Source organism: Bufo gargarizans, chromosome 5 (assembly GCF_014858855.1).
Source record: "Bufo gargarizans isolate SCDJY-AF-19 chromosome 5, ASM1485885v1, whole genome shotgun sequence".
NCBI classification, from domain to species: Eukaryota; Metazoa; Chordata; class Amphibia; order Anura; family Bufonidae; genus Bufo; species Bufo gargarizans.
In genome coordinates this window covers 189,166,266-189,182,398 of record NC_058084.1, presented here as the reverse complement: position 1 = coordinate 189,182,398, position 16,133 = coordinate 189,166,266, and the positions used below count along the sequence as shown (strand labels likewise).

Sequence of the window (16,133 nt, the reverse complement as noted above, 5' to 3'; positions counted from 1 at the left end):
ATGTTGGATATAGATAATTTATCCTTTCTGAATGATTGGGTAGGGGGTACACTTTCTAGAATAAAAATTTCAAATATATATAAGTTATTACTTAAGGTACGGTTTAGTGACATACACTCACCAGGACAAAAAGCGTGGGAGGTGGATTGTCCGAATGTACAAATAGAAGGGTGGGAGAATATTTTTGGGAATCTATCGTCACTATCCCAGAACTTTAACCATGTCCTGATACAATTTTATATCTGCCACAGATTATATATTACTCCATTGTGGATGAATAAATGCGGGCTAAGAGACACGTCCAACTGTCCCAAATGTGATACTGTAGGAGCAGACTTTCTCCATATGATATGGACCTGTCCAGAACTTATAAACTACTGGAATGGTATCAATAACTGTATTATGTGTACACTAAAAATTCGAATTCCTTTTGAACCACAAGTATTTGTTCTCAATGATCTCTCCAAATTAAAAAATAATAAGCATCAAAAGATTCTCCTGAGTAGAGTACTGATGTTGGCTAGAGTTTTGATCAGCCGCACCTGGTTTGCCCGATCCACTCCAGACATAAACACATGGATAAATTTAATTGATAAGGTAAAGAACTACGAAAAAATTTTATATAGACGGAGGGAAAATGAATACCAATGGAGTAGGATATGGGGTGGTTGGAGGTCTGGTTAGTTGAGATCAAGTTGTTTCATATATAGGGGTCCTACTTTGACGCACCACAAACTGGGAGGGAGGGAGGGGAGGGTTTTCTAAATACTATGAAAAGATGAGTGGAATATATTTATATATAATTACTCGGGTCACTAAGAATTGAGAGATTGTAAAAACTTTTTTATTGCAAATGTTTTGTAGTTTTCCCAATAAATAAATTTAAAAAAAAAGGGCCTCAATCATACCCAGTGTCACCCATAGCAAGTCTCCTGCCCCCCTTATTCATACCCTGTCACCATTACCCAGTCCCCTGCCCCCCTTAATCACACCCAGTGTCAACCAAAGCCAGTCCCCTGCCCCTTAATCATACCCAGTGTCACCCTTATCCAGTCCCCTGTCCCCTTACTCATACCCAGTGTCTTTCAGCCTTATCCAGTGTCCTGCCCCCCTTAATTAGACCCTGCCCCTATTTAATGAAAGATATTTGGTAAAAAAAAAAAAACAATAAGAACAGACACTCACTATTTGAAGTCTTCTGCTCCCTCCCTGTCTGCAGAGCATCGGCCGCCGCCCTCACACATTGAGCGGATCCTTCCGCGGCTCTCTGTGAAGGCGCAGCACTTGGACGCTGCGCCTGCGCCCCTAAGCTCCTCCTTCACGCTCTTTATCATGCCCAGTGTCACCCATAGCCAGTCTCCTGCCCCCCTTAATCATACCCAGTGTTAACCAAAGCCAGTCCCCTGCCCCTTAATCATCCCCAGTGTCACCCTTATCCAGTCCCCTGCCCCCTTAATCATACCCAGTGTCTGTCACCCTTATCCAGTCCCATGTCCCCCTTAATTAGACCATGCCCCCATTTAATGAAAGATATTTGTTAAAAAAAACCAATAAGAACAGGTACTCACTATTTGAAGTCTTCTGCTACCTACCGGTCTGCAGAGCACCGGCCGCCGCCCTCACACATTGAGCGGATCCTTTCGCGGCTCTCTGTGAAGGCGCAGCACTTGGACGCTGCGCCTGTGCCCCTAAATTCCTCCTCCACGCTCCGGAACCTGAGACCTCGCCAGGCTCGCCTCACACAATCTCGGGCCGGCCTGCTGTAGGAGACCAACTGCGAGCTGTGTTTGGTGCACCTGTTGCCATGGCGCCCTCGCTGGTGTTACGGTAGATGACATCATAAAACCTTGCATTTTGATTAGGCTTTAAAAACTTGGAATAGTCTGAAAACCTTCTGGAACACCAATAGTCCAGAAAATTAACTGGGCTGAGGATATTATTTACTTGCAATACTGCAATTTGCAGTAAATTCTGTGGAACATTTGTTTAAAAGTGCTTCAATTACGTGAATTCCCTGCATGCCTCCTAGCGGAATACAATTACACGTGAAGATGTATGTTGGTACCTTGGACAATGCATTTGTCTTGAGTGACAAATTAATGATACTGTCTGAAGGCACTTTGCACACTTATTGCCATCTATCATTTATCAAGGCAAACGTGTGTCTTAATAGCTTTGTGTTTTGTGTTTTTATGTAGACTGGCTTTAATACCTTTTTAGTTCCATTTATTATGTGGTCTTCAGACACAAAGGCTTCTGTCAAGTTGGTGTTTGTATATAAATCTCTCTCCTTACATGCTTCAGAAATAATTAGACCCACTGGTGGAAGTCGGCAAAAGAATCATTTATCTTCTTCAAGTGTAGTACAGATCTGAAAAACTGTTCCTGTTTATTAAAAGACTGATTTCCGATATATATGGCTGCTGGGGCTATACTCTGTACAGTCAGGTTACCATTGTATTATGCGCCGTATGGTAACCTCCTCCAGTGTTTGGAAGAGAAGTAATGCAACTAGATAGACTTGGACAATATGATATGCTTATTGCGTCTACTTTGTTTTTTTTGCAGACACATCAAGATAATGTGCTTGGAAATGTAATTCAGAATGTGATATCGTTATTATACAACTTGGTTTCTCAGAAAGATACAAACATGAAGCTTCTCTATGAGCAGGGTAAGTAAGCTCTATCTAATGTATGTGTTACTGGGGAAAAATATGTTTTTCGTCAAAATTCTGAGCAAAAACATTAAATGACCTCTAATTTTTGAGTGGTTGTGCTGTTTGCTATATTTCATAAGCCATACCCCCTTGTGCTGTCCCCATAGAGGTCCTGTCCATAAGATGGCCACTGATGAAGGTTCATGTGACCAGACACATCACTCCGCCTACTCTATAGTTGAAGGGAGTAGACATTACTTGTCTACTCCGTCAGCAGCCATTTTATGGACTGCACAAAAGACTTTGCAAACAAGGCTGCATTAGTAAGTGCCATATAATCATCTTACAAACCCCATGGTCAACAGAAACCAGAAAGTAGCCAACGGGTTTCCCACTAAACATTATTCTCAGATTATGCTAGCTATGCATTATAAATCTTAGATGGAATACGTTATACCATGTAAAATAAATTCAGTATCTTTGGTATCTTCTGAATTCTTGTATTGCACCTCCAAGTTTAGTGTATTTTTGCTGCCATTGACCATCCAGATGTCTCATGCGCCTAGGTGGCCACGCTGGAGCCATGTAGGACTACCTACCTCAGGTGCTTTAATTAGCTTAGGACTTGTGAATGGCATTTCTGGTGCCTAAGCTAGCTACACCACCTGGCAGGCTTTCCTTCCAACCATGAATAGATAGTTTGATAGTGATGTTTTTTGATCTTCAAGATCCAACAGTCTCACACATTATACTGAAGATGTGTCACTGCACATTCACAGCCTCTTTGCAGGCAAAGCTGCTATAGATAATTCTGTGCATGATAGAAATAAGTACTTCCAATGCAAATGCCTCTGAAATTGTCTAGTGAATTGTGTTTGATCTGGACCTATTCTTCTAGTAGAGCATGACACAACAGTTGGCCATAACCATTAGTTACAGCAAACAAATGAGCTGTTGTAAATATAAGGTAGTGGTGGGTGTCACAATCAAACCTAATTCTTGAAGCGGTGATAAAGAAATGTATTTAAATATGTAAGTCTGGAAGGATTCAGGGTCTCTAGTTAACTTGCAATCTTGCCAAAAGGGGCTACTCTACCAACATTTTTGCAATCACACCTTGAAAACTTATCCTGGAATTTATAAAAAAAAAAATAGACAAATGTCTAAGGAATTGTAGGCCGTGTTCACATCAGGCAGGATTCAGACAGCTGAATTTAAAACTCTTATTGTGGCTTCAAAGCACCGAATTTTTTTTTAGAGGCTCTGAGGTCTGTATGTCTGCAAGGGGACAGACCTGGTGACTGTCTAATAGTGGCTCCGGGTGCATATGTGTGAAAAAAGGAGGTGTGGATTGAACCATTAATTTCAATGGGTCTATGTGCAGTCCACTGTGCAGACAGCGCACAGACAAACAATACGGCCATCTAAATCACGCTTAAAGGTCAGCTTTCATTATTCTACCACTGTAAAGAGACTAGGACAAATATTATCCTTGCAAGAGTTGGACATCAAGGAAAGAGAGTTGGAAAAATCATTGTTTAATAAGGTGAACATGAAAGCTTTTGAGCAGTTGTAATTACTCTGCACTGCTTCTCCAAAGGAGACCATGCATATTTTATTCTGAACTACTGATCAGCGGGAATGCTGGGGGTCGGAACCCAACCAATCTGCTATTGATGACCTGTCCTGAGGATAGGTCATCTATATTAACCCACAGGGCAATCCCTTTTGAAAACTCTTAAAGGAGTTTTCAGAATTACTATTGTTTTTAACATATGTTCACGTATTTACTTGTGGATTTTCCACTTTCGAGTTCAGTGGAATAGTCAAAATCTTCAACAAACCCCAATTGTTGTGGATTGTACTGCAAGATTATCTGTGGATCCACAGTGAAATCTCCCCATCCTGGCACTTACCTAGCTCCCTTTACTGGTTACTTGCCAACCTCTATACATCAGGCAATGAAGTTGCAGCCAAACATAGTCTACAATGGTCACATAGTCTACAATGGACCTCATTAATTATTGATTAAAGCCAGCTGTTTAGCTAAAACACCCTTTGTTTACATGATTAAAAAAGAGTATTAGTGGTCACTAAGGAGTTAATAAGGCTGTCTATTGTTTAAATTTTTAGTGCATGCAGAGCAAAAAGTTAAAGTATCATTTTTGCAAATTGTGACTTGTGGGGGGTTCAGAATTTGGCCCATTATTTCTCCTGCTAGGGTGAATGACATTTCTAGTAAGTTTGCAATATTTATTTTTTTCTGATGTGCAATACCACCTCTTTTGGTAGTGTGCTGTAAAACATGGCGAATCTTCACTTTTCCTACGAATGAAGCATATAAAACTGTGCACTGAAATATTTTACTGTGCCCTTATGTTTTACAGCTATCTGTTCTGCTTGCATTTGTTTCATACACTTTACACTGTTTGGTTTAAAGCATCGAATTATGTGCACATTCCAACTTGAAGTACTTTTTTTTTTTTTACTGTTAATGCAGTTTTTACCATTCTTTTTGTATCAAGTAATATCTCGGGAGTCAGGACACCACATCTATTTATTAATACTCAGACTTTAGGTAGGAAAAACTGTGTTCTCATAAATGTGAAATGACAGTTCTTATCATAGGGTTTTGCCATGTTAGTAATAATCCTAATGTCCCAGTGGACTTTGAAAATGATACATAATGATAAGGATGAATAACAGAATTTTTAATACTTTTCAACTGTGACCATTTATAGTATGTTCATAAAGAAGAACATTTGCCACTATAAAATCACACTTTGGTTTGCATTGTATATATATATATAGTACAGACCAAAAGTTTGGACACGCCTTCTCATTCAAATAGTTTTCTTTATTTTCATGACTATGAAAATTGTAGATTCACACTGAAGGCATCAAAACTATGAATTAACACATGTGGAATTATATACATAATAAAGTGTGAAACAATTGAAAATATGTCATATTCTAGGTTCTTCTGCTTTGCACACTCTTGGCATTCTCTTGATGAGCTTCAAGAGATAGTCACCTGAAATGGTCTTCCAACAGTCTTGAAGGAGTTCCCAGAGATGCTTAGCACTTGTTGGCCCTTTTGCCTTCACTCTGCGGTCCAGCTCACCCCAAACCATCTTGATTGGGTTCAGGTCCGGTGACTGTGGAGGCCAGGTCATCTGGCACAGCACCCCATCACTCTCCTTCATGGTCAAATAGCCCTTACACAGCCTGGAGGTTTGTTTGGGGTCATTGTCCTGTTGAAAAATAAATGATGGTCCAACTAAACGCAAACCGGATGGAATAGCATGCCGCTGCAAGATGCTGTGGTAGCCATGCTGGTTCAGTATGCCTTCAATTTTGAATAAATCCCCAACAGTGTCACCAGCAAAGCACCCCCACACCATCACACCTCCTCCTCCATGCTTCACGGTGGGAACCAGGCATGTAGAGTCCATCCGTTCACCTTTTCTGCGTCGCACAAAGACACGGTGGTTGGAACCAAAGATCTCAAATTTGGACTCATCAGACCAAAGCACAGATTTCCACTGGTCTAATGTCCATTCCTTGTGTTCTTTAGCCCAAACAAGTCTCTTCTGCTTGTTGCCTGTCCTTAGCAGTGGTTTCCTAGCAGATATTCTACCATGAAGGCCTGATTCACACAGTCTCCTCTTAACAGTTGTTCTAGAGATGTGTCTGCTGCTAGAACTCTGTGTGGCATTGACCTGGTCTCTAATCTGAGCTGCTGTTAACCTGCGATTTCTGAGGCTGGTGACTCGGATGAACTTATCCTCCGCAGCAGAGGTGACTCTTGGTCTTCCTTTCCTGGGGCGGTCCGCATGTGAGCCAGTTTCTTTGTAGCGCTTGATGGTTTTTGTGACTGCACTTGGGGACACTTTCAAAGTTTTCCCAATTTTTCAGACTGACTGACCTTCATTTCTTAAAGTAATGATGGCCACTCGTTTTCCTTTACTTAGCTGCTTTTTTCTTGCCATAATACAAATTCTAACAGTCTATTCAGTAGGACTATCAGCTGTGTATCCACCTGACTTCTCCACAACGCAACTGATGGTCCCAACCCCATTTATAAGGCAAGAAATCCCACTTATTAAACCTGACAGGGCACACCTGTGAAGTGAAAACCATTTCAGGTGACTACCTCTTGAAGCTCATCAAGAGAATGCCAAGAGTGTGCAAAGCAGTAATCAAAGCAAAAGGTGGCTACTTTGAAGAACCTAAAATATTACATATTTACAGTTGTTTCACACTTTTTTGTTATGTATATAATTCCACATGTGTTAATTCATAGTTTTGATGTCTTCAGTGTGAATCTACAATTTTCATAGTCATGAAAATAAAGAAAACTCTTTGAATGAGAAGGTGTGCCCAAACTTTTGGTCTGTACTGTATATGTATATATATATATATATATATATATGTACTGTAAGTTTGGGCACCCTCCAGACTTGTCTCCCATGAAGCACATCTAGGGCGTCATTGGTTCGCAATTGCAAAGGCAGCTGCCAACAGTGGAACATTTGCGTGACCAAGTGTATTCAGCATGACAGAACGTTCCTCAGTCAACCATTAATAACCTCGGTGATAGCATGCCAAGGTGTGTAAGTGTGTGCATTTCTACATATGGTGCTCTTAATCAATACTGAATAAATTGATATGTTTTGAATATTTTGTTTCCATTTTTTGTCGTTTGCATCTCTTTAAAATATTTATCGATCCTGAGATTTCCATAATTCCAAGACTTTTCCTTCTCGGTGCTGCAATCTCAATGGTGAGGAGTGTAGATATATAGAATGCATTTGGAAAGTCTTCAGAACATTTCACTTTTTTTTTCACATTTTGTTATGTTGTGGCCTTGTGGTAAACATTTTTCTCCCATTAATCTGCAGTCGATACCCCATAATAAGAATTTAAAACCAAATTTTCAATTTTTTTGCAAATGTCTTAAAAAAGGGGAAAAAAATGAATGGACAGAAGTATTCAGAACCTTTGCTATGACACTTGAAATTTAGCCCTGGAGGCCTCTCATTTTTCTTTATCATGTTTGAGATGTTTCTACACCTTGACAGGAGTCCACTTGCGGTAAATTCAGTTGATTGGACATATAAGGTCTCGCAGCATGTCGCATGTCACCATAGACTATCATTATAAAAATTGTTGCGCGGTGTAATTGCGCCCTATGTGTCGCGCGATACATGTCGTCGTGTAGCCCTAGCCTTACTGCAGCATTCCACCATTCAGGGTTTTATGGCAGATCACTAATAATGCCTCCTGATGTCTGCTATTTAAAACAGCAAGCACCCAGCTGCTACGGTGCCCGCCCACAGTCTTTACATATTGGAAGTGGCTTTTAGGCTAGGGCAACTTGGAGACACTACAGTGGAGCAGCCAACCTTTATATTGACTTATATTGTCTATGATATATTGAATCAATGTTGAATTTCATGCCTTTGCAGTCAGTTAACTCAAAACTCAGTGATATAATGTGCACTTCCAGGAGCTCATCATCTTCATAATTAAGTAAAGTAATGCAAAGATGTTATACAATTAAGTAGATGTTAACTATGGATATATTGTCACAGTGAAGATGGTGCAGGAACATGGTAATGAACTTTCTGTGAGACCATTAGACTGGAAACTCTGCTTGGCTTGTATGCTAAATGGAGTTGGAGATGACACATCTTCACTGTTAGCCAGCTGTTAGCTAGTTCCATGACACAAAAATAATTAAAGGTGACTTGGCCATTTTACCTGCTTGTCTATTACATCACTATACTGGCACTGAAAGGAAGAAGGGAGCAGATAAGCTACTGAGCATGCTAGTCCACCACTGAATGCAGGAAGAGGTGGGCCAGAAGGATGAACAGCAGGGGACACTACTAAAGGGGAAAATGTAATATACACAAAAAATATGCAATATGTTTATTGCATGTATATTGCAATAATACTTCATTTGACATGCCTTATTCATTGCATATCAATACATTTTGTGGGATATCCCCTTTAAGGGTGTTATCCTACAAGTAATGTAAAAAATGAACATCCAATACACTACTGTACATAACAGTCTCTTTCTAACACATTTGGAACCAGCCCTGTACCACACATGGATCCAGAGATCTCCCCATGCATTGCTGCAATTGCTCTGCTAGATTTATTTCAAGCTGGCAGCTCAAGTGCCAATCTCTGGACAGAGAATTTAGAAAAAGGGCAAACAGCAGGTGGGACTCTACAGATAGATTTCAGTGAACAACTAAATTTTCAATTACATGCAATTACAAAAGTATTAAGTCCCCGTCAGCTAATGGATCATGTGAAGCCTTGTCTTGGATCTCCTGCCCTAATAACCACTCATTTAAGCCATATTCTTATCAGTTTGATGAGTTTAGCTATATTGAGTGTATATGAAGTCAGGAGATCAGAGTTAAGGCTTCAAATGAGCAATCAGACTGAGAAGTAATACTCTACATACTGATTTTTAACCCTTGTATCTCGAAAACAGCTGAAAATTTTAAAGACCAATTGAAAAAATATTTATTTTTAGCCCAAAATAATTTAAATGCGTTCATAAAAAAAAAAGGTGTCCATAGACTTTAAAGGGACATTGTCAGGCCTTGTGAGCATAATTAGATCTTTATATGCCCCCCTAGGTCTTGTAATAAGTTTCCACTTCATATAAGTATTATCCCAGTGCGCATTGTAAAACGTGAAAAATAATCTTTATAATCACCTGTCAATCAACTGTCCTTTATGCCCAAGGGGCGTTCTTTGCGCCACATTTGTGCCCAGCCGTACCCCAACTGCCAGATCCTTAGACACACCCATCTCATTAGTATTCACTTCGCTGGGCTGTATTTTCTTGTCCCCGACATTCGGAGACCCTGCGCATGCGCCTGGCACCCTCACATCGCACCTGTGTCCCCTATTGAGGCCGATGACTGTAACTTCGTATTGGGCATGCGCAGGATCTCCGAATGTCAGGGACAGGAAAATACCGCCCAGTTAAGTGAATACTAATCAGATGGGCGTGTCTAAGGATCCAGCAGTTGGGGCGCTCCTGGGCACAAATGCGGCGCAAAGAACGCCCCTTGGGCATAAAGGACAGTTGATTGATTATAAAGATTATTTTTCACGTTTTACAATGGTCACAGGGATAATACTTATATGAAGTGGAAACTTATTACAAACCGGATTCCCAAAAAGTTGGGACACTATACAAATCGTGAATAAAAACTGAATGCAATGATGTGGAGGTGCCAACTTCTAATATTTTATTCAGAATAGAACATAAATCACGGAAAAAAAGTTTAAACTGAGAAAATGTACCATTTCAAGGGAAAAATATGTTGAATCAGAATTTCATGGTGTCAACAAATCCCAAAAAAGTTGGGACAAGGCCATTTTCACCACTGTGTGGCATCTCCCCTTCTTCTTACAACACTCAACAGACGTCTGGGGACCGAGGAGACCAGTTTCTCAAGTTTAGAAATAGGAATGCTCTCCCATTCTTGTCTAATACAGCCCTCTAACTGTTCAATCGTCTTGGGCCTTCTTTGTTGCACCTTCCTCTTCATGAAGCGCCAAATGTTCTCTATAGGTGAAAGATCTGGACTGCAGACTGGCCATTTCAGTACCCGGATCCTTCTCCTACGCAGCCATGATGTTGTGATTGATGCAGAATGTGGTCTGGCATTATCTTGTTGAAAAATGCAGGGTCTTCCCTGAAAGAGATGATGTCTGGATGGGAGCATATGTTGTTCTAGAACCTGAATATATTTTTCTGCATTGATGGTGCCGTTCCAGACATGCAAGCTGCCCATACCACACGCACTCATGCAACCCCATACCATCAGAGATGCAGGCTTCTGAACTGAGCGTTGATAACAACTTGGGTTGTCCTTGTCCTCTTTGGTCCGGATGACATGGCGTCCCAAATTTCCAAAAAGAACTTCGAATCGTGACTCGTCTGACCACAGAACAGTCTTCCATTTTGTCACACTCCATTTTAAATGATTCCTGGCCCAGTGAAAACACCTGAGCTTGTGGATCTTGCTTAGAAATGGCTTCTTCTTTGCAATGTAGAGTTTCAGCTGGCAACGGCGGATGGCACGGTGGATTGTGTTCACTGACAATGGTTTCTGGAAGTATTCCTGAGCCCATTCTGTGATTTCCTTTACAGTAGCATTCCTGTTTGTGGTGCAATGTCGTTTAAGGGCCCGGAGATCACGGGCATCCAGTATGGTTTTACGGCCTTGACCCTTACGCACAGAGATTGTTCCAGATTCTCTGAATCTTCGGATGATGTTATGCACAGTTGATGATGATAGATGCAAAGTCTTTGCAATTTTTCGCTGGGTAACACCTTTCTGATATTGCTCCACTATCTTTCTGCGCAACATTGTGGGAATTGGTGATCCTCTACCCATCTTGGCTTCTGAGAGACACTGCCACTCTGAGAAGCTCTTTTTATACCCAATCATGTTGCCAATTGACCTAATTAGTGTTAATTGGTCTTCCAGCTCTTCGTTATGCTCAAATTTACTTTTTCCAGCCTCTTATTGCTACTTGTCCCAACTTTTTGAGGATTTGTTGACACTGTGAAAATTTGAATCAACGTATTTTTCCTTTAAAATGATACATTTACTTGGATTAAACATTTGATCTGTCATCTACGTTCTATTACAAATAAAATATTGACATTTGCCATCTCCACATCATTGCATTCAGTTTTTATTCACAATTTGTTTAGTGTCCCAACTTTTTTGGAATCCGGTTTGTACAAGACCTAGGAGGGCATATAAAGATCTAAATATGCTCTGTAGGCCTGACAGTGTCCCTTTAAGCAAAAGATAGATGCAAGTTTATATAGCCATTTCTATCTCTCTTTTGATAGATGCCTGTGTACTGCACAACCATCGTTCTCATGGGAAATCTTAAAAGGGTTATCCAAGGCTATTAACTGCCCCCCCATATGCCGGGCCCCTCACATTGTATATACTTACCTGGATCCCTGCTCCCTGCGCCACTACTGGTCCCCGCACCGCCGCTGCCGATTCTCCTCGTGTGCAGATGAAAACATCCGGTGTCGGGCTGAGCAGCCAATGAGGACAAGCCTCCCTAGAATCACCCGAGATGCTAGGGAGGCTCGTCCCCACCTGACATATTCAATGTGAGGGGCCCTGCATATGGAGGGGCAGTTTATAGCCTTGCATAACCCATTTAAGACAATAATACTTCTTGACATGAAGTACATAAAATAGCTAATCTTACCACAATGCCCTTTTTTATTTTTAATAAATCTGAACGTGGATTTACATGGTGCCATAATTGAGCAGATTATTGAGAAGAAACATTCCTGCAAACGCTCGTTTCTGACAATCTGCCCATGTAATATTGTAGCTGATCGCCCGATGAAGGAGTGATCTGCTGATCAGAAACAATTTATTATTTAATAATTTATTGATCAGAAACAATGCAGCTGTATGAGGACGAGAGATGGCGGCCGCTCATCCTCATACTATGGAGATGATCACTGCATGTAAATGCAACACTTCACCCCCATTGAATGAGCAGCCAACTGTCGAGAAGGAGCACTTCCTTTCCGACACGCTGCTGCTTCTCAGCCTTTACTCTTAAAGGCCAATTTGTAATACGGTAGTCCTAATTTTAGTATAACGGATGTTTCGCACAGCATTGATATACACATGGTTAATTGACTTCTGAACAAATTGATTAACAGTACAGTCCATTGATTTTTTATGTGTCAGTAATTAAACGAACCACACCCACGCACCTCTGTTTGGCTACAGAACAAAAGATTTGATGGGCATTAAAAGGTAAATAAGAAGATGAAAGTGCCTGCTTATAAAATACTCAGTGGATTGGGGTTGATGATGCATTAGTTAATGCTTTTTATATTGTTTGTTTGAAGTGATAAACTGATTGTTTGATCTTCCTTTGTTTTATCTGGTATCGCTAATGTTATGAGTCACATACAGTGATGTATATGCATGTGTGTGGTCTGGTTCTGTCCAGGTGTACAATGGGATCGTTTTCTCTGAAAACATGCCAAGAAAAGTAATAAAGCCCTTTCTGTCTATCATGACTAATATATGCTGCAAACAGAAAAAGTTGCTTTCTGACCGGCCACACAGCCGAGATCAATGATTGTGTACACTTTGGCATTACAGTTGCTGTTTTTTAAGTTCAGCATAGACATATCCTGGGCTTTGAAAGATAGTCATTTTATCCTTAACTGATTAGTAGATATACGCCAGTGTGCCTCCGTAACTCACAAGACTTCATGCCATAGTCAAATACCAGTCAAGGCTTGCAAATTCCATATCATGTACAACTTACAGGGCATTAGCAAGCTGATATATGGGGAGTTGTTTGCAGCATCCTCACTGATAAGATCGTAACTTCAATGATTCCCAATAGAAAACAAAAAGTTCAAAGCAACCATTGGACCGCTGCAAAAATCTACTTTTTTCCACAGGGAAAGAGCGCTCCCCTACCTGAAGTAGATTTTAATATCTTGTGCTTGCACAAGGGATGATGTGATACATTTATTATGAGTTACACACCTCTTAATAAACTGGTTAGATCTTCCTCCAGCTGGATGTTTACGAGTGTTGAGCGCCAATATTCGAATAGCGAATATTATTTGCGAATATCACCACTTTGAGAATTCGCGAAAATTTAGAATATAATGCCAACAATTTTCTCCAGTCTCAGGAGAAACTCATGAAACTCCTAGTAGCTTGAAAAATGTAGCCAAAGTGACCCACCTGTATTTCACGTTACGAATTCGCATTACACGATTTTTACATTGCCGATTTTTCACATTCAATAAAATAATCTCGAATTCTCAAAAGTCGCGAATATATGATGAATATTCTACAAAATATTTGTGAAATATCGCGAATTTGAATATAGCCCACCTCATCATACACCACCGAGGAGCACGGACACAGAACCGGAACCAAGGCTGAGAAATAGCGAAAAAAAGTAGATTGTCCAGCTTCACCTCGCAGTGCGTATTTTTATTAGGAAACATTCTTAAAAACCAAACATCAGGCTCATTTCATCAACATGTTTCGGATCAACATATATTACAGATCCTTCCTCAGCAAGTAGCTGAGTACATGTGCGCAGTATTCTAGTCCAAGTGATGCACCTGGTATGCGGAGTACGTGTTCGCAGTATGGTAGGCAAGGTGATGCCCCTCTGTGTTGCTGGAAAATATATTAAGATTAGCTTTCCTAAATCTATCTGATGCCGGCAGATGTTAGGCATGATAATTTGCATACATTTTACCCAGGAATCCAGAGGAGTGTTGTCTACAATAGTCATCTTATATATTATTATTATTTATTATTAAAGCGCCATTCACTCCATAGCGCTGCACATATGAAAAGGGGTATACATACATAATACGGACAATTGCACTAAGCATAAACAAGATGAGTTACAAACTGGTACAGAAGGAGAGAGCCCTGCCCATGAGGGCTTACAATCTACATGGTATGGGAGAAGGACACAGTAGGTGAGGGTGAAGTTGTTCATGGCGGTATAGAGGCAGCAGGGTCGCTGGTTGTAGGCTTGTATGAAGAGGTGGGTTTTTAGGTTTCCTTTGATGGACTCCACTGTAGGAGAGAGTCTGATATTTTGGGGTAGCGAGTTCCAGAGTGTGGGGGATGCACATGAGAAATTTTGGAAGCGATTGTGGGAAGAGGTGATAAGAGGAGAGAAGGAGGTCTTGTGAGGATCGGAGATTGCGTGTGGGGATGTATCGGGAAAGTAGCTCAGAGATGTAGGGAGGGGACAGGTTGTGGACAGCCTTGTATGTATTTGTTAGTATTTTGTAATACAAAAGCGTACACCTCTCTCAATGAAACATGCAAGCCAGCTCTATTTCTAGAAGGACAAGAGAACCAAAATGCCTCAAGAGAAACTTGGTTGACTTGCCTTGTGGGGTACATTTTGGGGTGCTCTTTATCATTAGGGAGACAGAAAAATAAGCATGAGTATTGTATTCCAGGCAACACTACTCTTGGTTTCTTGGAAGAATGTATGCTAATTATAGTTACTTAACGGTAAAAAAAAAGTCCATCAATTCTCGTTAAAAAAAAAAATCTTCAAATGAAAGGACTCTTGCCTAGTTCACTCATCTCTAGTGTGTACGTTTGTATACACACACAAAGTCTGCTATACTAGTGCTAAAAGTAATAAATATAATATTTATTTATAATTTTTTTATGAACGAAAAATTGGGGGGAAATGTGTGTATGGGAGTGTACATGGTCTGCTTTACTATATAGTACTATATACTATACTAGTAACTATAAATATAACTTATTTTCTTTATTTCTATTTTTATTTTTAAATGTATTTAATTTCTTTTTTACTTTACATTTTTTTATGAAAAAAGTAAATTAAACTCCTTCCATAGTCAGGGCAGGAAGGGTAATTTTACAGCCAGCAGGGGGCACTCTTACATCAAGAAAAGCGCTCCCCTGCTTGCTTTTACACTTTACACTGTGATGGATTGTTTTAGCACCTGCTACAACAATTCCACATAGAGAGACCACTTTGCCTAGTCTCGGGGATCCTTACTGTGTCCGCACCTGTCTAATGACAGCACAATCCGCAGCTCCATGGTGTGCCGGCAGATCGCAATGTAACCTGATGCTTTTATACGTCGGGTTACAGTTAAGAGCTTCCCAACTTAACGTATACAGTCATGTGGCAGTAAGCAAAAGGTTAAAGAACAGAACCTCCAAATTTCTTGCTGTAGTAAAGGGTGGTGATCATCTCCTGGAGTGCTCCTGTGCCAAGAGACAGCTCAGGTTCCTACTACGGGCTCCTGCTTCACATCTGGGGTTAGAGGAAGGTTCGATGCCGGTGGTTAGCCCTTTGATTGCTACAGACCATTACGGCGGAATTATCAAATAGGACTCCTCACTAAGATCGGGTCACCAGCTTTCCCAGTGACCTAATCAGAGTCTTGGAGAGTCATCTGCAGTCAGTCCTGAGGACCTACAAACAGGGGCAGACTGACTATAGGGAAATTTCCCAGTGTGCCAACACCCAGAGGCCTGACTGAGCCCTCCTCATGTCTGCTGGCCTGGTACACAATGATCTAATGCTCTCAGCATTAATTAATGTAGGAACATCAGGTACTTATGCACTTTACCAATGGCCACAGGTGCCCTTCTGAATTTAACTATATCACCATCTTCAGGGCGATCATACATTTGAATACTGTGGCAAGGGGCGACATTATTTTGTGCTGCACTGTGGTATTTTGGTTCTGTTGGGGCGTTATTTTGTGGCACACTATGGTATTGTTGGCCCCACATACATCTGTTGTCCCAGCCTACTAATGCTGGTCCTATCTACTTCTACTGCCCCACCTTCTGTCAGTGTGGATCCGCCTACAACATAGGGACACTTT

The 16,133-nt window shown here is 40.8% G+C and overlaps 1 protein-coding gene across 5 annotated transcripts in view; it reads left to right on the top strand.

The window, feature by feature from the left end:
• The window catches only part of ULK4 (unc-51 like kinase 4), a 708,846-nt gene that overhangs the window by 429,039 nt on the left and 263,674 nt on the right, over window positions 1-16,133 (top strand). For all 5 annotated transcript variants that reach the window (XM_044293413.1, XM_044293414.1, XM_044293410.1 and 2 more), the window contains exon 32: window positions 2,569-2,674. In XM_044293413.1, coding sequence (XP_044149348.1) covers window positions 2,569-2,674 — 106 coding nt within the window. The remainder of the gene's footprint in view (window positions 1-2,568; window positions 2,675-16,133) is intronic.